Source organism: Saccopteryx bilineata, chromosome 1 (assembly GCF_036850765.1).
Source record: "Saccopteryx bilineata isolate mSacBil1 chromosome 1, mSacBil1_pri_phased_curated, whole genome shotgun sequence".
Lineage (NCBI taxonomy): Eukaryota > Metazoa > Chordata > Mammalia > Chiroptera > Emballonuridae > Saccopteryx > Saccopteryx bilineata.
Genome location: NC_089490.1, coordinates 353365649 through 353389558, shown reverse-complemented (window position 1 = coordinate 353389558; position 23910 = coordinate 353365649). Strand labels below are relative to the sequence as shown.

At 37.2% G+C, this 23910-nt stretch overlaps 1 protein-coding gene across 1 annotated transcript in view; it reads left to right on the top strand.

Annotated features, from left to right (window-relative positions):
* The window catches only part of OR2D2 (olfactory receptor family 2 subfamily D member 2), a 29622-nt gene extending 7325 nt beyond the window's left edge, over positions 1 to 22297 (top strand). The window contains 3 exon segments of the mRNA XM_066252799.1: positions 21377 to 21585; positions 21587 to 21942; positions 21945 to 22297. Of these exon segments, the coding sequence (XP_066108896.1) occupies positions 21377 to 21585; positions 21587 to 21942; positions 21945 to 22297 (918 nt within the window).
* The last annotated feature ends 1613 nt before the right edge of the window (positions 22298 to 23910 follow it).

Here is a 23910-nt window from a genome sequence, read left to right as displayed (position 1 = left end):
TTTGTTGCAATCGTGAAGGGGATTATTTTTTTGAGTTCGTTTTCTAATATTTCATTGTTGGCATATAGAAAGGCTATGGACTTTTGTATGTTAATTTTGTATCCTGCGACCTTACTGTATTGGTTTATTGTTTCTAATAATCTTTTTGTGGAGTCCTTCGGGTTTTCGATGTATAGGATCATATCATCAGCAAAAAGTGATACCTTTACTTCTTCTTTTCCGATATGGATGCCTTTTATTTCTCTGTCTTGTCTGATTGCTCTGGCCAGAACTTCTAGCACCACGTTAAATAAGAGTGGAGAGAGTGGACAACCCTGTCTTGTTCCTGATTTAAGGTAGAAAGTCCTCAGTTTTATGCCGTTTAATATGGTGTCAGATCTTATATTTAGGTCTTCGATCCATTTTGAATTAATTTTTGTGTAGGGGGACAAACTGTAGTCAAGTTTCATTTTTGCATGTGGCTTTCCAGTTTCCCCAGCACCATTTATTGAAGAGGCTTTTTTTTCTCCATTGTGTGTTTTTGGTTCCTTTGTTGAAGATGATTTGTCCATATATGTGTTTTATTTCTGGGCTCCTGGTTCTGCTCCATTGGACTCTATGTCTGTTTTTCATCCAATACCATGCTGTTTTGATTATTGTGGCTCTACAGTATAATCTGAAGTCAGGTAGTGTGATACCTCTGGCTTCATTCTTTTTCCTCAGGATCGTTTTGGTTATTCAGGTTTTTTTTATGGTTCCATACAAAACTGGTGATTTTTTTTGCTCTATTTCTTTAAAAAATGACATTGGGATTTTGATAGGGATTGTATTAAATTTGTATATTGCTTTGGGTATCATGACCATTTTAACTATGTTGATTCTTCCAATCCATCAACATGGAATATTTTTTCATTTCATTGAGTTTTTTTCCATTTCTTTCAATAATGCTATGTAGTTTTCAGTATATAGGTGTTTCATATCCTTTGTTAAGTTTATATTTTTGATGCAATTGTAAAAAGAATTGTTTTCTTGAGTTCATTTCCCAATTTTTCATTGTTGGAGTATAGCAAAGCAATAGACTTTTGTATATTGATTTTGTATCCTCTGACTTTATTGTATTGGTTTATTGTTTCTGATAGTTTTTTGGTGGAGTCTTTGGGTTTTATATATACAGGATCATGCCATCTGCAGAAAGTTATACCTTTCTCTCCTTTTTCCTGATATGGATGCCTTCTATTTCTTTCTCTTGCCTGATCACTCTGGCTAAATCTTGCAGAACTATGTTGAATAAGAGTGGAGAGAGTGGGCAGCCTTGTCTTGTTCCTGATTTTAGAGTAAAAGCCTTCATTTTTTCACCATTTAATATGATATTAGCTGATGATTTGTCATATATGGCCTTTAATATGTTGACGTACTTTCCTTCTGTTCTGATTCTATTGAATGTTTTAAACATAAAAGGATGTTGTATCGTATTGAATGCTTTTTCTGCATTATTGATAGGATCATATGTTTTCTGTTCTTTTTTTTGTTGATGTGATGCATTACATTAATTTCAGTATGTTGAACCATCCTTGTACTCCTGGAATGAATCCCATTTGATTGTGATGTATTCTTTTTTTAATGTGTTGTTGTATTTGACTTGCTAGTATTTTGTTTCAGATTTTTGATTTGTATTCATTAAAAATATTGGTCAGTAGTTTTCTTTTTTTATGTTGTCCTTGCTAAGTTTTGGTACCAGGGTTATATTGGCCTCATAAAATGTATTAGGGAGCTTTTTGTTTGTCTGTTTGTTTGTATTTTTCAGAAGTTAGAAGCAGTCAGACAGACTCCCACATGTGCCCAACCGGGATCCACCCAGCATACCCACCATGAGGCGATGTTCTGCCCATCTGGAGCATTGCTCCATTGCAGCTGGAGCCATTCTGGCACCCGAGACAGAGGCCAGAGAGTTGTCCTCAGCACCAGGGCCACCTTTGCTCCCATGGAGCCTTGGCTGTGAGAGGGGAAGAGAGAGATAGAGAGGAAGGAGAGGGAGAGGAGTGGAGAAGCAGATGGGCACTTCTCCTGTGTACCCTAACTGGGAATTGAACTGGGGACTTCCACACACCATGCCAATGCTCTACTGCTGAGTCAACTGGCCAAGGCTGTATTAGGGAGTTTTTCTTCTTCTCTTATTTTCTGAAAGACTTTGAGAAGAATAGGTACCAAATCTTCTTTGGATGTTTGGTAGAATTCTCTAGGGTAGCCAACTGGTCTTGGACTTCTATTTTTGGGAAAGTTTTTGATAGTTGTTTCTATTTCCTTTGTACCTATAGGTCTATTTAGGTTTTCTACTTCTTCATGGCTCAGTGTAGGAGGGCCAGTGCTACTCTTTAAGAAATAACTAAAACCTTTGTTAAAACCTTCTTGACTAGTTTACATGTGAGGATACTATAGTTTATAAGAATTTTATGGCCCTGACCCTTGCTCAGTGGTAGAACATCAGCCTGGCATGTGGATGTTCATGGTTCAATTTCCAGTCAGTGCACACAGGAGAAACACTCATCTGCTTATCAATTCTTCTCTTTCTCACTTCTCTCTCTCTCTCTTTCTCTCTCTCTTTCCCTTATGCAGCCATGGCTTGATAGGAGAGAATTAGCACAGCACTGAGGATGGCTACATGACCTCATACTCAGGTGCTAAGAAGAGCTGAGTTGGTAAGCAATGGAACAATGCCCAAGATGGGAAGGGCATCGCTCCCTAGTAAGCTTGTTGGGAGGATCTCAGTCAGGGTGCATGTGGGAGTCTGTCTCTCTGCCTCCTCTCCTCTCACTGAATAAAAAAAATTTTTTTACTTAATGTTTATACACATATTTTTAGGAATTACTATGCATACTGTTAGGATAATTAACAATCATAAAACTACGTACTAACTGTTAAAATAATACTACATATATAATTATAACATGTCCTTGAGAAACATGAGTTTTCAGGCATCAAATTTAATTTAACCTCTTTAAAAAACAACAAATTTTACGTGGATTTAAAAATAAAGCCTTAGCATGTCATACACGGAGAACCATTCTATTTGGATAAAAGAGTAAAATATTAAAAATAAAACAAGAATATAAGTTAAAATTTTTATGATATATGTATAGGATCAGATTGAAAAACACAAAAGTCTTTTGTGAAATTAAGAAAGAAAATATGTGGAATTTAAAACATAAATTGAAGGATTTCAGTGAGATAATATCATAGACAAAATTAAAAGATAACTATAAGCTGAGGAAAATATTTAAGGGAGATGCCAGACAAAAGTTAAAATACTTCAGCCCTGGCTGGGTAGCTCAGTTGGTTAAAGCATCATCCAATATGCCAAGGTTTCAGGTTTAAACCCTGGTCAGGCAACATGTATGAATTAATCAGTGAATGCATAAGTGAGTGGAACAACAAATAGGTGTTTTTCTCTCTTGTTTTTTTTTTTTTTTTCATTTTTCTGAAGCTGGAAACAGGGAGAGACAGTCAGACAGACTCCCACATGCGCCCGACCGGGATCCACCCGGCACGCCCACCATGGGGCGATGCTCTGCCCACCAGGGGGCGATGCTCTGCCCATCCTGGCCGTTGCCATGTTGCGACCAGAGCCACTCTAGCGCCTGAGGCAGAGGCCACAGAGCCATCCCCAGCGCCCGGGCCATCTTTGCTCCAATGGAGCCTTGGCTGTAGGTGGGGAAGAGAGAGACAGAGAGGAAAGTGCAGCAGAGGGGTGGAGAAGCAAATGGGCGCTTCTCCTGTGTGCCCTAGCCGGGAATCGAACCCGGGTCCTCTGCACGCTAGGCCGAAGCTCTATTCTCTCTTGTTTTTGATTGGTGTCTTGGTGCACTCCTCATCTCTTTTGTACCATGTTGCCAGCCAGAGCTAATATGATGGTACAATATGGGTTTAAACTGTAAAGGAAGTTGAGGTCCTGAAGGATATTGGACTGGACTAGATATCCAAACCCAGACTTATCAAAGTAATTTATTGAATGGCATTAGGGACTAGTTCAGTTAATACAAAAGTGGTGTATTAGTTTTTCATTTTTCTTGTTTCTTTTGTAGAACTCTGAGGGAAAAAATGACCAGGACTAAACTAGTATTAGTAGTACCTGAGTCCCCTAGGCCTAATATTATCTAATATTCCCAAATGTTATCCCAATTTCTAAATCTAATTCTAGGAGTACATTCTAAATAAATATTATAAGTTGCAGAAAATAGTCACAAGAAAATATGTTTATCACATTATATAATAAAATTATGGCTTAAACCAGAATCATAGACCAATGAAAGATAACAGACTGCCCCAAAATAAGCCACACACATAATGGTCAGCTAATCTTTTCAGAAGGGTGCTAAGAATACACAATAAGGAAAGAATAGTCTCTTCAATAAGTGGTTTTGGGCCCTGGCCGGTTGGCTCAGCGGTAGAGCGTCGGTCTGGCGTGCGGGGGAACCGGGTTTGATTCCTGGCCAGGGCACATAGGAGAGGCGCTCATTTGCTTCTCCACTCTGTCTCTCCTTCCCCTCCTGCAGCCAAGGCTCCATTGGAGCAAGGATGGCCCGGGCGCTGGGGATGGCTCCTTGGCCTCTGCCCCAGGCGCTAGAGTGGCTCTGGTCGCGGCAGAGTGACGCCTCGGAGGGGCAGAGCATCGCCCCCTGGTGGGCAGAGCGTTGCCCCTGGTGGGCGTGCCGGGTGGATCCCGGTCGGGTGCATGCGGGAGTCTGTCTGACTGTCTCTCCCGGTTTCCAGCTTCAGGAAAAAAAAAAAAAAGGTTTTGGAAAAACTGGATATCTGCATGCAAAAGAATGAAGTTGGACTTTTATCTCAACTGTATACAAAAATCAACTCAATATGGATTAAAGAGTCAAATATAAAACCTGAAATAATAGAATTCCTAGAAGACAATATACAGGAAAACTTCTGGACGTTAGTCTTAGCAGTGATTTCTTGGCTATAACACATAAAACACAAGCAACAAAAGCAAAAATAGGCAAGTGAGACTACATCAAACTAAAGAGCTTCTGCACAGCAAATAGAATAATAAATGAAATTAAAAAACAACCTACAGAATTGGAAAAATATTTGCAAACCATATACCTGATAAAGAGTTAATATCTGAAATATATAAGGAACTCATACAACTCAATGGCTAATAATCCAATTTAAAAATGGACAAAGGAGTGGATTAAATATTTCTTTAGAGAAGATATACAAATGACCAAGAGATACATGGGAGTGGGGGTGGAGGTGGAGGGGTGGGCAGGGAATGGTGCTCAACATCACTAATCATTATGGAAATGTAAATTAAAACCACAAGAAGTTAACCTTCACCCCTGTTAGAATGGCAATTATTAAACAAACACATATCCCAGAAGATACCAAGTGTTGACAAGAATGTGAAAAAAAGAGAATGCTTGTACATTGTTGATAGGAATGTAAATTGGTGCAGTCACTATGCAAAATAGTATGGAGGTTCCTCAAAAAATTATAAATAGAGCTATCATATAATCCAACAATTTTACTTCTGGGTATACAACCAAAGCAACTGAAATCAAGGTCTTGAGATATTTATGTTCTTGTATTTATTGCAGCATTATTCACAATAGCTAAGACTACTAATAAATGGATAAAGAAAATGTTGAATATACATACAATGAAATATTAATTACCTTTTAAAGAGAAGGAAATCCTGGCATTTGTGACAGGATCCTGGAGGACATTATGCTAAGTGAAATAAGCCAGATACAGAAGGACTATATGATATCACTTACATGAGGAATCTAAAATGGTTAAACTCATAGAAGCAGGGAGTGATGTGGTGGTTTCTAGATTCTGGAGATGGACAAAACAGGAAGGCATTATTCAACGAGTACTAAACTTTAGTTATGCAACATAAAAAAATCCAAGAGATGTACTGTACAGAATAGTGACTATAGTTATTCAAAGAATGACTTCCTCTCCCACAATTATTTCTGAAATTCCACTGGGAATAAATTACCTGTTCTCATCAGTGTCATCCCCACAGTAATGTCTGTTATTTTCATTTCTTTTCTGCATCTCTTGTTGTCTAGGTGATACCTGAGTACTACTGTTTCCTCTGTATCCTACAGATAATAATTAATATCATTAATAATAATAAAAAAACAACTACCTTTCATTAGTATTTATCAAAAGTATTTTTGCTAATGCCTTAGGGACCAATGCTATTATGTATTTTAAAAGTGCACAGGAAAGACTGAAAGTAAAAATTTCCAAAATGTTGAGAATGGTTGACTCTGGGTACTGAATTTATGGATGAGTTATTTTTCTTCTTTTCTAATGTTTTGGTTCTTTAAAGTTGTTCTTTAAAAGGTCATATATTGCTGCAATAGAAAAATAGGAAATTCTTAACAGCATTTAATTGAGGATGCCCTAAACTAAAATTACTTAATTGCTTTTACTTTCAGCCTTGATAAAGTAACTGGTATAGTATTAGCCCTCTTGCTGGGAGCAAATATAAAACAAAATCTGAAACAATCATTTTCAGACACTGAACAATAGCCAGCTACAAAAATCCACAGCTCTGAAAAAAACAAGAAAAAAAAATCCACAGCTCAATGGCATAAAGCAGAAATTTAGAATTAAACTCAAGTATATTAGAGAATTGATGATAAAGATGTCATATAATTCAAGCAGTGGTTCTCAACCTTTCTAATGCCGTGACCCCGCAATACAGTTCCTCATGTTGCGGTGACCCCAAACCAAAAAATAATTTTGGTGGCTACTTCATAACTGTAATTTTGCTACAGTTATGATTCGGAATGTAAATACCTGATATGCATTATGTATTTTCCGATGGCTTTAGGCGACCCCGCTGGGGTCGCTACCCACAGGTTGAGAACCGCTGCGGGAAATGTGCATTATTTTTAAATGATGTTAGGGTATATGGCTATCTGTTGGGACACAAAGCAATCTCATTCTCCTCACAAATCCAGATGGATTAAATATCTCAAGGTAAAACAAAACAAAATGAAAAGATACCATAATATAAGTAGGGGAAAAAGTAGGTGAATATTTTCTGCTGTATTTACATGGGAAAGGACCTCCTAAAGATACCATAGAAACCATAACCATTAACTTAAGCTTGGTATAGTTTATTATAAAAAATTAAAATAAATGGTTAAATAAAGAACACATACATTTATAATATGAAAAGAAATAGGAAAATTATTTACCATATCAAAATGCTTTTACAAATCAAAAATAAAATGGAAATAATGGAAACAAGGATGTTAAATGGGCAGTTTACAAAAGAGGTACACACAAATGCTTAAAAACTGCCCATGTAAAGAATGTTCATTGTTACTTGGAATCAGAGAAATATAAAATAAAATAAGGTATTATTTTTCTCACATTAGATTAGCAAAAGATTGAAATCACTATATTTTTTAGAGCAAAGCGAACAAATATGAAAAATGTAGGCATATTCATTTATAAAATTTCTCTGGAAGGCAACCTGAAAATATACTTAAAATTACAAATTGAACTAATATTTTTTTTCTGAACAATGCTCTTTTTAGGTTTTTATATTTTGGAAATAATAGCTTTGTTTTAAAGGATATATACATATAGAATTGTTTCTAGAAAAGAGCAACCTATAGTCCAACAGGTGATATGTTGAATAAGTTGCAGTTTTCTTAATAATATAATCACACAGTAGAGAGAAAGGAATAAAAGTGGAGATGTCTGAGTCACAGACATAGGTTGGATTCTTGTTCCCCAGTTTCTTGACTCTGATCCTAGACAATTTATTTACTTTCATTATGCCTCAATTTCCTGACATAATCTGAACATAACATCATGACTTCATAGGACAGATGTAAAGAACTTAATGAAAAATAGTCCATACAACATTTAGCAACTGCATTAAAGAAATGGCTGCTATTATGATGCAATAACCTTAAGCCATTAAAAGGTAAGTAGATCTATATTTTCCATAGAAAGATGTCTAGCATACTGTTGAGTTACAAAAGAGGGTTGCAAAATAACATGCATGGATATGATTTATATATAAGTGGTGTGTGTGTGTGTGTTTTGTTTCTTTCTCTAACACACACACAAGACCTAGAATTCAGGAACAAATTGTATAGTAAATATAAAGAACAGTTGTCTATCTCTTAGAAGTAGTATTTGCACATTTATGTACTCATGTGTGTATATGTGGAATGGGTAAGAATATGATTTAATCTCAAAAAGGAAAGGAGAGTAATAAATTAGTGAAAAAGGAGGTAAAAAGGTAAACTGTTGCATCATTTACATTCCCGGAAAGGCTGAGAATAATTATTCTTTCACACCCTAAAGATTTCATATAATTTTAACTTTACTAATTAATTCAACAATGATATCTCTTTCTCTAATGTGGACAGAAGAAGAGAAAGAAAAAGTTGAGAGTGGTTAAAAGAGAATAAAGGAAATAGAAGTTAGAAGAAAGCAGGAAGGGGAAGTTGAACATAGAGAACAGGATCCAGGATGTGGAGAGAAGCTGAAGGAAGAGGGACACAGGAAGAGATATGTAAGTCTGACTGTATCTCCCAGACCAAAAGGTGGTTAATGAGCCTTTTATCCCTCTAAGGCCCCAACAACTTTGTAACTAATATGGCCTTTCCCGAAATTACCTCATAGAGACTGTGATGCACCAACTACATACATGTGGATCATTATACACACACAGCACATATTACATATACCTATTCAGTCAGCTCCACAAACTATATCTCACATAAACACATACACATCCACACATCACAGATATACTCACATAGTGTTTTATATTCTTATGTATGAGCCCTCATGGTCACCAAATATGTCACCATAAGGGAGTTACAGAGTAGGTAAATGGCTACTGAGCAAATTGGATACCAACCAAGGCTGGGCCGTATGGGAACTCTCCATGCCTGGCTTGTATGAGGAGGATATTGGAATATGGGGGGGTTAGGTGTGATGGCTCCAACAGTGGGTGTCAGTATCTTCTTTGGACTAGATGGATGGTGCTGATTGTAATTGTACCCACTCTCCTCCATCTACTCATACTCACCAAAGAGATTAGTAGCTACCATGCCAGCATTCCTTGAACAGTGTACCATGTAGTCCTGACTCCTTCACATCTCCAAGGCCCAGAGCATGCTCCAGATCAAGAGGCTCTTGATAGGGTTCCTCAAAGCAAAATTTCTTGTTTCCTTCAGGTTCTCTGCCTGTTCAGTGGGAAACAGGGGAACAAATAAAAACTAAAGGGCTGACAGGAGAGGGAACGGGAGGGAGAAACAGGCAGAGTAGATTTTCAACAGCCAAGAGGAAAGTGATGTGGGAGGGTGCAGCCTCTGTGATCTCTCTGGAAACAACTTCATCTCTGAAGAAGAAAGTCTGGAGAGAGTTTTGGAGTTGGGTTTATAAAGAAGAAGAATGGGAATAGAACTCTTGTCTTTGAGTCTAGCCAAGAAAAAGTTGATGTGTAAGAGGATAAATGACCAAGTCCTTCTTTCCCAGCACAATGCCCACCCCACCCCCCAACCCCTCAACTAACACCACAAAATTCTGCAGATCAAGGCTCAGTAGTGGCTCTTCCACTTTGACAGACAGAGACCAGGCAGAAATAGGACTGAGGAGTCATTGGTTTAGGAATCCAGGTCAAGTGTGGGAGGGATTGATTTTTGTAGCCTGCAGTTCCACTCTTGATAAACAGCGCCAGCTTTTGATTGGCTCTGCGAAGTGCCTCCCAAGGCCTGCACCAAAGTCAGCCTATGAGTGTGACTGCATCCCAAGCCTTCCTGCCTCATTTGATTCAAGGTACAAACTCCAGCCCTGGCTGTTTGGCTTAGTGGTAGAGCATTGGCCCAGCATGTGAATGTCCTTGGTTCAATTCCCTGGTCAGGGCACACAGGACACATGACCATCTGCGTCTCCACCTCTCCCCCTCCTCTTTCTCTCTATCTTTCTCTATTCCCCTCCCAGAGCCATGGTTGTTGGTTCAAATGCTTCACCCTGGTGTATCACCTCAGGTGCTAAAAATAGCTCGGTTGTGAGCATGGCTCCAGATGGGCAGATCATCCACCCTAGACAAGGGTTGCCCAGTGGATCTCAGTTGGGGCACATGCAGAAGTCTGTGTCTCTGCTTCCCCTCCTCTCACTTGGAAAAGAAGGGGGAAAAAAGGTATAAACTCCAATTCTCCAAGGTCCCAGTTCTGAACAGAGAATTTTCCTTCATGGAAATATTTAAAGGTGGAGTCCTGAGAGTGATATAAATAAGGCATTCTCTGGAGCTTTAAGAACCCTCAACCTCATTATCTTTCCATCCTCTGAGATACCGAGGGCTCTTAGTGTTATATTTGGATCACAGATGAATGCCTTCAAATCATGCTCACTCCTCTTTCAATCCTCACAGGAATGTCATTCAAATGGCATCAGCAGATATATTCTCAAAGGTTTTTAAGTTATCAGACTTGTGTTTTCATTTGTATGTGATTGAATAGAAAGGACAATGAGCAGATATTGGATTATCTGGATGCCAACTTTCTATTTGAGTAATGAGACATGATTGAAGGGCTTGCACTTTCTTTTCGGTTTATGGTTGTTTTGGTGCCATGTGATCACCTTAAAGGGTGGGCTTTAATTTGTTAGTACTTTCCTAATATTAAGGTGACCAACTGTCCTCCTTTAGGGAGGACAGTCCTTTTGTAATTTTCGTCCTCCCTCAAAAAGTGTCCTCCTATATGTCCTCCTTTTTGATATTGGAAGAATAATCTGTAAATATCCGTATTTGATCTATGCAGAGACTATCCATTGTGTCTAATGTGCCATGTTTGTATTTGACATGATGATTCATCAAGGATCAGTACAGTGCAGCAAGACGCGATTATGAGACACATGCACTCTGCATAGAAGACCTTGAGAGAGCATGTGATATACCGAGCATGCAAATGGCTTTGTGTACTTCTTACTGAAACATGACACGGCACATATGACATTGTAGACTCACGATTATTTTATTCTCAGTGAATATTCAATCAAAGACAGGTAAGCACAATTCATGTTTTATTAATTCATTATCTATTTAATAACTTCCAAATACATATAATTTTATTTACAAGTATTTTCCCAAAATTTGAGTTTTAAAGTTGAAATCTAACCTCAAATCATATCTATTAATAATGCACTTTGATTAAATAGTTGCAGAAAACAGACTTTTTTAATTAGAAAGTGATAAATATACCCTAATATCACTCCAAATTAGTGGTTTTGTTTGATATTTAGTGTTGTTAATTTAGCTTCCAGAAAATTCACGTACCATGATGTAATGTTTTCAGTTCCCAATGTGCTTGCATCGTTTGTGTAGCTCTATATTTTATTTTTAATTTAAAATTTTATTTAAGAGATGGAAAAATCAAAAAAGAGAAAATGGCATTTCAATGATAATTGAAAAAGGAATTTCCATTCCTCATGTCAAAGAAAGATACCATTGTTTCCTGCAATATTTTCTTTTTTTTTTTTTTTTTTTTTCTTTTTCATTTTTCTGAAGCTGGAAACAGGGAGAGACAGACAGACTCCCGCATGCGCCCGACCGGGATCCACCCGGCACGCCCACCAGGGGCGACGCTCTGCCCACCAGGGGGCGATGCTCTGCCCATCCTGGGCGTCGCCATGTTGCAACCAGAGCCACTCTAGCGCCTGGGGCAGAGGCCACAGAGCCATCCCCAGCGCCCGGGCCATCTTTGCTCCAATGGAGCCTCGGCTGCGGGAGGGGAAGAGAGAGGCAGAGAGGAAAGCGCGGCGGAGGGGTGGAGAAGCAAATGGGCGCTTCTCCTGTGTGCCCTGGCCGGGAATCAAACCCGGGTCCTCCGCACGCTAGGCCGATGCTCTACCGCTGAGCCACTGGCCAGGGCTCCTGCAATATTTTCAGCGGAGAATTTTGTATTGCAGTTGGGGGCAGAGCAGCAATAACGAAATACTTGACCACCAATAAACATAAGCAATCATTAGATGCAACAGCTTCCAGTTGTAAAGTAACAAGTTACTTTAAAACTTCAAATTATTCTGAAGATGAAAAACTGGCTGCAATGGAGGAAACATTTGCACTTTATACAATAATTCACAAAGTTTTTGTAGTATGGATTTTACAACTAAACTATTGAAAAAGTTTCACAGTGCAAAATTTTCATGTGCCAGGACAAAATGAAAGGCTATTTTGATATCGGTATTTAAAAGTTACTGTGACAAAATACTTACAGAGGACTTGGAAACTGTAGGATTTGTAACAATTTTATCTGATGCATCAAATCATAATGAAATTAAATTGTATTCAGTAATAGTAAGATATTTTAATGTTACCAAGGACACTCAAGTAAAAAATTTAAATTTAGAATCCACTGAGGGTAAAACTTCTGAAATTTTGTGAAACCATCTATACAGAGTAATAAATGGAAACAATTTGAAATCCAAAGTTGTTGCACTAATGGCTGAGAATACAAATACAAATTTTGGTGGACAAAGATGCAAAGGGTGAATAATGTATATGTAATATTATAGGAATTACTCCAAAAGAAACTACTAGGAATAGGTTTCAATGTACATATTTTGTCAAATGCAATCAACACAGCATCATGTGCCAAGCCAATTGATGTAGAAGTAATAATAACTACAATTTATTTGCATTTTAGTCGTTTTACCATTCGTGTTGCTATGTTAAAACAATTTTGTGAAGAAGCAAATGTTGAATACAAAAAAAATTTAGGATAGTCCAAAGTTAGATGACTTGCTCTAACACCTGTTATAGAGCATGTTTTACAATTACTTGAGCCTCTCTGTTCATATTTTTTAAGTTTAGACAAATGTCCTAAAATCCTGGAATCATTTTCAATAATAAAATATCTGATATGTTAATGTATTTTTCACATAATCAAGCATCTATTTTTCACAAAACGATTCAAAAGATTGAAGGTGAACACATTTCAGCTATGGCAGTTAGTCTTATTTTGAATGACTTTATCCTTCAATGTAAATCTTGTTTTGAAGAAAAAATTCTTCCTTTAATTATAAAAAGGAAATTGTCAGACTTAAAGGAATCAGATCTGAGCATAACAGAAAAATTTATCAAAGAAGTGCAGAATTTTTACCAGACACGTTTTCAATATATTGAAGAATGGTCTGAAACAAACATCATGGGAAATAACAGTTTTGAATGGTGTTATTTTACTTCATTGCAAGTATATTGGACAGATATTGAATCTTGTCTTGAGTTTTTATCTAAAGAAATGCCAGACATCAAAATAGACAATTGTCTCTTTGAAGAAATTAGAAGACTGAATGTATATTTAAATTCTGAAAAATTAATACAATGGGAAAGTGAACACGTCGAAATTGATAAAAGATGGCTGGAAATATTCAGCCATTTCAAAAATGAACATATTCCATGTTGTAAAGCCAGAAGCCAGGGCCACTATCAAAGCAGCGAGGTCCATGCAGGTCCGCATTGGATTCGGACAGTATGTAAAGAAACAACGGAGCCAAAAACTGATGGGCCATAGTCTTTAATCCTAGCTTGCACCCGGCGGGCAAGTAAAAACACAGACTGGGTTCCAAAACCCACTCACATTCAGTGCTCACAAAGCCACTGATTTATCCGAGTTTCCTAGAATCAAAGGTTTCTAGTTTACCAGCCTTATTCTCCTCAGTTCCCCATCTCCTTCCTTCTCCCTGTACAAACTCTGCACCAACTCTCTTCTCACTCAGCACTCCGCCATCTTGGCTGCTTCTCCTGGCCTACTCCACGTGGCCTCCTTCTGCTCTCTGCTCTGCTCTCTCCTGTAATGTTAATCTCAGGAGCCAAGCGCTCAAACTCCTGTTCTGCCCCTATTTTATAGTGTAGAAATCCAAACCTTTAATCCAATATACAAAATAGGGAAGTCTCTAATACAAAGTCACTTCTCTGAGGCATGATTGGATTGTACCACCCCACATCAAAAAGGGTGGGAAAGGCTTAATCCCAAAACCAAGCCCCAGGTTACAATGATCCCCAACACACATTAATATCACCTGGGTGACGGCCTCACGTGGGCAGCACCATCTTTAACAAAGTGAGCATAATACATTTTATCTGCCCAACACATGTGAAAAATTATTTATTCTTTTTTAAAAATTTATTTATTTATTGTGTTTACATAGATTATAGTGTCTCCCCAAAAGCATCCCCTCTCCCCTGTATTCCCCTCAACATCTCCCTTACTCCCTCCCAAGAGCTCCCTTCCCCCTTCCCTTCAGGTTTAATTCCATTCCTCAGTTCACATTGTTCCTTGGATTCCTCAAATGAGTGAGGTCATATGATATTTTTCTTTCTCTGCTTGGCTTATTTCACTCAACATAATAGTTTCCAGTTGTTGGGCAGATAAAATATATTATGCTCACTTTGTTAAAAATGGCGCTTCCCATGTGGAAGCCATTGCCCAGGTGATATTAATGTTTGTCTCTGTGGGCTAAAGGCAGGCAGAATCCTTGTAGCCTGGGGCTTGGTTTTGGGATCAAGCCTTTCCCACCCTTTTTGATGTGGGGTGGTACAATCCAATCATGCCTCAGAGAAGTGACTTTGTATTAGAGACTTCCCTATTTTGTATATTGGATTAAAGGTTTTGAATCTACACTATAAAATAGGGGCAGAACGAGAGCTTGCTCTCTTGGTTCCTTAGATTATCATTAGGGGAGAGAGCAGAGAGGAGAGCAGAAAGAGGCCATGTGGCCAGGAGAAGCAGCCAAGATGGCGGAGTGTTGAGTAAGGAGCCAGCTAGTACAGAGTTTGTGCGGGGAGAAGGAAGGAGATGGGGAACAGAGGTGAATAAGTCTGGTGAGCTAGAAACCTTTGATTCTAGGAAACTCAGATAAGTCAGTAGCTTTGTGAGCACTGAATGTGAGTAGGTTTTGGAGCCCAGTCTGTATTTTTACTTGCCCACCGGGTGCAAGCTAGAATGAAAGATGACAGCCCATCAGTTTTTGGCTCCGTTGTTTCTTTACCGACTGTCTGAATCCAATGAGAACCTGCATGGGCTGGGCTGCTGTGATGGTGGCCATGGCTACTGGCTTTACACCAGTACATCCATATTGTTGCAAAATGTAATATTTTCTTCATTTTTATGGCCCCATAGTATTCCATTATATCTATGTACCACAGCTTTTTAATACACTTGTTCACTGTTGAATTTATTCTTGTTCAATTTACATTGTGCTGCTCTGGAACTAATGCAGCAGTTGAAAGAGTTTTTTCAATTGCTAATGATTTTTGGACAAGTGAGAAATCAAGATTGCATGTTGATACTCTAGCTACAGCACTTGCTGTAAAATTCAATCTGAAGGATATTTTTTGTTCAGATATTTTCAATATATTGTTACAAGATGATACATTGACAAAAAATATTCATTCAATAGAAAAGTACTCATTTAGATATTACCTAAATGAGTATTTTTTCTTACAATTATTATTAAAAATCAATAGACATGTAAGCATAATTACAATATAAAATATTACAAATGTTTTTATTATGCATTTATCATATTATAATGTATTATTATTGCAATGAATAAAATGTTTCTTTTATTTATGATATTGTTTTTCTCAATTATTTTTTACCTCCTTTTCATTGTAAAAAAGTTGGTCACCTTACTAATATCAACATGACAACAGAAGCTTTGAGTATGCTGTTTATTAAAGTTGTATATTTTTACTGGTGATAAAACTTTTGTGGTGATAGCTCACAGTCAAAAGACCATTTTGTATCTTACTGTGTCTTAAACTATTCGTTTCTTAAACTATTAAATTGAGTCTTAGGTTTGGCCACATGAAAATGAAACCCCTATAGTTCTCCCAAGCAAATGAAATGAATTTAAAGATTAGTTTTATATCTAAGTGATGCATTCATATCATCTGAAGGCTAAATGATGTAAGAGAAAAATGATAGAAAAATCAAATTATCATATGGTTAGAACAGGGATGTAGGATTTAAAAAATGCCCTGAAGCTGTTACTCCCCCAAGCATATTTCATGAGTCAGTTTACATTCAGCAAAACACTAATCTATGACATTAAGGAATTGCTATTAACTCGAATTATGTTGTTTTATTGGTTTTATGGTTTGGCTTACACATTACTTGTAGTTTAGTTTTGTTTTCATACATATATAAACCTAACTCATTAAAAATAAATGGATCATGCTCTGTGGTATAAATATGCCATGATTTATTTAACCATATACATATTAATGAACATTTGGGTTATTTTCAATCTATAGACGTTAAAACAGTGCCACAGTAAATATCTTTACACATATATTTTTCTGTCCTTGTCAAATGTGATTGAAGAGTAAATTTCCTGAGGCTTAATTGCTGGGTCTAATGGTATATTACTTTAAAATGTCAATAGATATTGTCAGTTGCATTAATTTACATTCCCTTCAGAATTTCACAAAAGTTCCTGTTTAGTTACACTCTTACTAGTAAAGGTGTAACTAATAGCAGGTGTTGCACTCTTCATTTTGTTAATCAGGTAAAAAAAATCTCATTTTTATTTTATTACACATAATACTTTTATTTTTGTGAGAGAAACAGAGACAGAGAGAAGGGCAGACAGACAGGAAGGAGAGAGATAAGAAGCATTAAGTCTTTGTTGTGGCATCTCTGTTGTTCATTGATTGCTTCCTCATATGTGCCTTGATTGGGAAGCTACAGCAGAGTGAGTGACTCCCTGCTCAAGCCAGCGACCTTGGGCTTCAAGCCAGCGATCTTTGTGCTCAAGCCAGTGACCATGGATCAGGTCTATCATCTCACACTAAAGCCAACGACCCTGAGCTCAAGCCGGTGACCCCAAGGTTTCAAACCTGGGTCCTCTGCATTCCAGTCCAATGCTCTATCCGCTGCGCCACTGCCTCGTCAGGCTCCATATTGTTTCTTGATTGGTTGTTTGGCATTTTTTCTCTTTATGTTATATGTTTTTTTACTGAAATAACAAAAGTGAGTACATTAAAATGTATTTCATCAAAGGTATAATGAGTTTTATGAAATGAATAAATAAATATTACAAGCATAGTTCCATCATTTTTTTTTTTTTACCTGTGGACAGAATGTACATTACTACGGGTGTTTAGAATACGCTGTTGTGGGGATGAATGTTTAAAAGGAGTAAGAAATGTAAATTTGTGATTTCCACATTGGATGGCTGCCGAGTGCCCACCTTAGAGAGAACCCTGATTACAAGTGTCATTTTAACAGCCAGTTCACCGAACTCAACAAATAATTAGGTATTGGTTCTGCCAAACTGGTGTGTACTAGCTGAATCCCACTACTGGTTTTTCTATGCCTCTCAATTCTGCTCCATTTGTTTATTAGTCCTTTTTTTCACCAGTACCACCTGACTTCGCAATATGTCTTAATAACTGGTAGGGCATTTCTATATCACCTCTTTCAATATTCTGACCAATTGTGGATTGTTATTTCTCTAAATGTAAGAGTAAATATCTTGGGTTATTAAAAAAAACCCAGCTGGAACTTATTGGCATTACTCTAAATTTATATATCAATTTGGGGAGATATGGTATGTTTATAATATTAAATCCATCTAATCTAAGACATGAACTATCTCTCCATATTTTCAAATTATCTTCTACTTTACTAGAGCTATTTTTTTTTACCCCCATGGAGATCTTGTATATTCTTGATTCATTTCTATATACTTTTTAATATTTGTTGCTAATGTGCAGTTGTGCCTTGTTTTTAAAATTACATTTTCCAATCAGTTATTGCTTGTAGACAGGTAGAGAAAATGGTTTTAATTGTTTTTGTTTGTTTGTTTGAACTCTGGTACAAGAAACTTGCACATCTTTATTACTTCTAATGGTTTGTTCATTGAAATTTATTTTTGTCTTTTCTAGATTGGTAATTATGTGATTAACAAATAGTACAGTTTTATTTCTCCCCTTCCATTTCTTATATCTTATATCTTTTGTTCTTTTTGACTTTCAGTACTATGCTAAACATCAATGGTGATAGCAGCAATTTTGTCTGCACTAAAAATTTCTCTATTAAATATGAGCTGTGTTGGGTTTTTTCATAATCAACCAGGTTTTACAAAATCTTTATCTTATTTTTGATTTATAAAGATTAAAAAATAAATACATGTTTTTCTTTAATACATGTTTTTCCTACATTGCTGAGATTATCTAAGTTTATTTTTCAATGTAATAATTTATAAATTTCTTTGTTGAGTTTCTGAGGTTGAAACATATTTGCATCCAGAAAAAAAATCATATTTGATCATGTTGTATTATTTTTAAATAAACTTTTGGATTTAGTTCTTATTTTAGTTGGGAATTTTGCATCAACAATTCTCCCACAAACAGAGATATAACTGCTAATTTTATGCTACTTTCTGTCCTCACAACCATTTGAAAACCTTCTAATAAAAAAATGCAACTCAGGATCTACCCTAATGATTTAGAATTCTCCCGAGCACTTTAACTGCTCCAGAGACTGCTCATGTATTCCTCCGTTTGCCTCATTTAAATGAAACTATTGTTGCACAGTGTGCCCTGAAGTCGATGATAGGACCTCTGAACATGGGAGATGTGGGGATTTCTCTTCTGTCTTGTCCTTGATTTTATTGAATCCTTTGCATTTACATTAAGATGCTGCTACTCCCATTCTGTAGCCAGTACACCTGCAGAAGTTTCTTTCTCAATAGTGAGATGTCTTTACTGATTTTGACATGCTAGTTTGAACTTTTTTCTCCACCATAAGAGAAAGATATTGATAAGATTATTAAAGGAAGAGAATGAGAAAGCACGAGTTGAACAAAGGGGGTAACTTGGTATATACTGAGAGTGAACTGGTTTCAATCTATTTACAGATTTGATTTTTTAAAACTTAACTAATTTTGTCCAAACAATATAATTCTTCTGTAAGAGATCTAGCCAAGGTTTTTTTCCACAGTGGATCTACCTTATCAAACCACAATTACAATATTGAATTCCCCGTGAAGAAGAATCACGGTCCTCACCTAATGGAGACATAAGCAGAGCTTCTGTGGAGTCATTATTGATTCTCTGGTGGTATTCTTATGCCTCTGGGAAGACAGTAAGTGGGTGTGTAGGGGAAGGAATAGGTGATTTTGAGGAAGAAAGATACTGGAATCAGAAAAGAAATTTGATATATTCTCTTGGTTCCTATAGATTTCTTCAGTATGTTCTTACTAAAACAAATGTCAAATTAGACAGTGAATGGCTTTGTGACCCTGTCATCCTTTTCTACATCAGGTAATACATGTCATTTTTAGAGAAATGAACTTCCAAGTTGATGTGAAATCTGGAAAAAGGACAGAATAACATGAAATGTTGACAGCAGACATGAGTTTTTACAGGAAGTTTCTAACCCTGAGGTCTCCTGGGGGAGCATTTTCTCCTCCAGATTTTCATGAGAGAATAACATGCCTAAAAAACAGGCTGGGAGAAGTCATGGATGTAACCTTCCAATATTGCACTCCAAGGGTCAGTGAGCGTTCCTACTATTAGACATGTCACAAGTCACACTCATTTCTGACTCACTCACCTGTCTCCTGCTACTTTAGCTCAGGTCAAGTCAGCTCAAAAGCATGAGCTGTACATTTATTCTGTGCCATAATTTACCTTATTTTCTATGAATAAAGATGAGTCAGATGTGGTTGCTGCTCTTGAATGTCTTACAGCAACAGAGAAAGAAAACAATTTCAACATAATGTGTTAAGAGCTCTAATGGTGGTGAGTACATCATGCTGTAAGTACTTGTATGTATCTAGGATATACTACATGTTTGTGAATGTGTGTACTTGTCTGCATCTATATTTATGTGCGTTGGAACTAGGTGAGAGTGGGGACTGGGTCAAAGGCATAGGAATCAGCACCATCCTGTAGCTGCCCTTTCATCCAGTTAACCACTGATGTAAACCTCACTTAGAACTTTGCGACAAGTGTTTAGTTTTATCTTCTCTATCTTTTTTATCAAAACTGAGAAATATTATTTGCTTACCATTTAATTTTCTCTGAGTGTCTAGACACGTGGTTGATACTACTGCATTAATTTCTACTCTGGGAAGGGTGTGAACTGTGGCAAAGGAGGTAATTCTAAAGGACCTGAGTTGAACCATTAGCTGGAGACTTTAAGACCTAACCAGGTAGTACCTTCCACTAGATGGATGGTACTTCCAAAGTACCTATCTTAAAATAGAAGTTTGTGTTCTCAAAACTCATTTTTATATCAGCTGTTTAACAGTAGGCTATATGTCCCATTAGAAGCAATTCTATATTAGTTTGATTTAAACAAGTTTTAGATCAGACAGACTCACTTGGTCCAATGCATTCATTCACTAAACCAATATTTGCTTGTATCTGCGATGTTTCAGAGAACACTGGTACTGGAGATAAAACATGACTATAGTTTGTTCCCTCCTAACTGAAAGTTGTTGGCCTCAAGCTATGTCTAATAAAGTACACAAAATAAAAAGGACATAGACACAATTTTCAGAGGAGTTTGTACTCTCTGGGAGATGCCACGAGGGAGGGAGAGATGATGGGCAGGAGGTGGAAGGTTAGTGCTGTCCAGTCTGAACACAGGAAACTAGCCATGCTGGTGGCTTAAAATGGAAATGAAAATTATGTCCTGGTGATGTGTCTGCTATTTTGGAGTTCACTGACAGTTAAGATTGATATTTGGGAGTTCCAGCTGATGGTGAGGATAGAATTTCCAAAGAGATTGTGGCACATTATCCGTGTTAACTCTTGGTTTTGCAGCTCCTTTAAAACAGGTAAAGTCAGTTCTACAGGGTATTTTGACTCTTTTCGATTTCTTATACCTTACTGATACCCTTTTGAGAAAGAGACAATAGAAACAGTTGTATGTCCAAATACTTGAAAAGATGTACATGATCATGAGATAGGGAGAGCAGCTTAAGACTTAAAGGTTTTAGTTAATAATAAAGTGAAATTAAATGGCATGACTTTTACATGGATTAAATCTACCTTTTTATTATTAGATATGTGATATTAAGAATAAAGAAGATAATTTTTTATCTACTCTTCACTTGCCAGATAAATGTACTAAAAATTAATGTACCATATTATAAAGTATTAAACTTTGCAGAATTAAAAATGTTTCAATGAAAGCAGCATGATCAACTTGTAAAGACCTTATAAGTGGGATTCTTAAAATGGTTGGTAGTGATTAGGGGCATTTCCTAAGCCCTCCAACTCTGAATTATATAATTTTATAAGTTATACACACTTATGTTTAATGTGCAGTGACTTCACACTGAAAAAGGAGACAAACCATGAGAGACAAATCAGACATAGGTGACAGAATTTTTCCTTCTGGACTCTGACAATCCACACACTCAGCAGCTGCTATTCATCTTATTCCTTGTTGTCTATTTGGTCACTGTGCTTGGAAATCTGCTTCTCATGTCCCTTGTTCAGGTTGACTCCCTACTTCACACAGCCATGTATTTTTTCCTTTGCAATTTATCTTTGGCTGACCTCTGTTTCTTTACCAACATCGCTAGTGCACCTGCTTTCCAGGAAGAAAGTCATTTCATTCACACATTGTGCAGCTCAGCTTCTACTCTTCTTTATTTTTGGGTCTGCACAGTGTGCCTTTCTGGCAGTGATGTCCTATGATTGGTATGTGGCTATCTGCAACCCTTTGCATTACCCCAGCATCATGACTTGGAGGGTGTGTGGCCAGCTGGCTCTGGGATCATGGACCAGTGGTATACTGGTGTCTGGGGTGGACACCACCTTCACATTCAGGCTACACTACAGAGGCAGCAATAGTGTTGCTCATTTCTTTTGTGAGGCACCTGCACTGTTGATCCTGGCACCCACAGACACCTGGACTTCAAAGATGGTGATTTTCCTTATGGGGTTGTGATTCTCCTCATACCTGTTTCCTTAATTCTAGTATTTTATGGCCACATTGGAGTGACTGTGGTCAGGATGAAATCAGATGAGGGGTGGCTTAAGGCTTTTTTTACCTGTGGCTCCCACCTCATGGTAGTCATTCCTTTTTATAGATCAGCAATTGTCACTTACATGACACCAAAGTTTTCTAAAGAACAGGAAAAGCTGGTGTCTGTGTTCTACACAATGGTGACCTCCATGCTTAATCCCCTCATCTATAGCCTGAGGAACAAGGATGTAAAGGAAGCTCTGAGAAAAGTGGCCACAAGAAATTTGCTATGCAGGCTGCGAGTTTTCCATGGTCAGTGAGACGCTGCTAGCTTCTTACTTGTAAGAATTACTGAGTAGTTTTATAGCAAGACTAGACTGTGGTAGGAGTCCCATCCATGGGCCTTGCTGGTAGACCCACCTTCCATCCTTTATCCAACATTTCCTCTCTACAAGAAGAACAACAAGAATGCTTTATGGAGCACTAAAAAGGAGAGTCTTCCTTCTGGTTGGTCTTTTAGCAACTAAGAGTTAGGAAATCCCTTCAGAAACATTCTTATTTTATAAACCTTAGAATTTATAAAATCTCATATTAAAAATCATGCTATATATTATATCTGTTTATCTCAGATCCTACTCCAACTCCTTTCTCTTTTGGTATTTCTGAATCTCTTTGCATTATCAGATAATAAATTAACAAACATAACTTAATCACTTACTACTTAGGTGCTACATGTATGTGTGCAAGCACATGCACATTCATGTGTATTGAGGTGGGTTGTGAAGAGGATAGGTATGATATAGAAGAATTTATGAGCTTTTCTTTACTTTTCACATTGTTATTAGAGACATGAATACTGTATGTATCAGGACACATCTTTATAAGTTTTTGGAAAGACAAGGTTTTGGAAACCAACAAGAAATACTGACATCCCAGGACAGGAAGAATGAAGAATGATTATAAACCTTGGGTCTGAAGGACCAAGGAGAGGCAACTAGAACCTGGATTGGGTAGCTGTGTATAGAAGGCCACCAGGCTAGAGTTGTGGACATAGGCATATGAAGGTGAGAAAAACCTTCCCATCTGAAGATCCTTTATTTAATCACATCTACAAAGTCCTTTTTATTTTATAAGATAACATATGTACAGGTTTTGGGAAGTAGTATGTGAATAACTTTGTGGGCTCATTATTCTGCCTACCATACCAAGGTCAAGTATAATGAATGTGAGATAATGATTAAAGCTTGACTAAAGCTGGAGACGGTAAATGTACATTGATGCCAATATGTTTATTTGTGTGGTTGTCATCATGCAAACAGAACATTGTGATCTGCTTCTTATTTGCAGTTTCCTATAGTGATAGTTCAGAATGTGATACCCTCCTGGAGCCCTTGGTACATGAGAGCTATGAGATACCTTGTGTGGAAGATTGGGACCAATCTCTGAGGTCCTGGCAACTCAGACTCAGAGTTGTTTATAAAGTTTGTGGAGAGGACATGTCTATGCAGTCAATGTTATTTTACTTTGTTAATTATCAATACAGTCTTATAAATAGTTTACACAAAGCTATGGTGCCCAGGTCTCAAGTTTGTTATTTTCCAAAGGTCTAGAGTTGCACAATGTTCATGGGAAAAACAATCATAAAGAGGGGTTGATACATTGAGTGATATTCAAACTTAAAAGCAACAGTTGACTTCATCCAATCCTGATAAGATTACTCAAAAAATCTAGTAAACAAAGAAACTTTGGGTTATTCACAGCATTTCCCTATAATTTGTACACTTATACTAAAAATTCCTTTAATCCTTTAACCCCTTCTGTCAAGCAATTCTCATATCCAAGATCGATAATTTGAGATTGAGGCAGTTTTCATTGGTGTGGCATTGTGTTTCTTCAGATGAGGCACAGACCAATTGCAGTAGCAGAGGAAGAA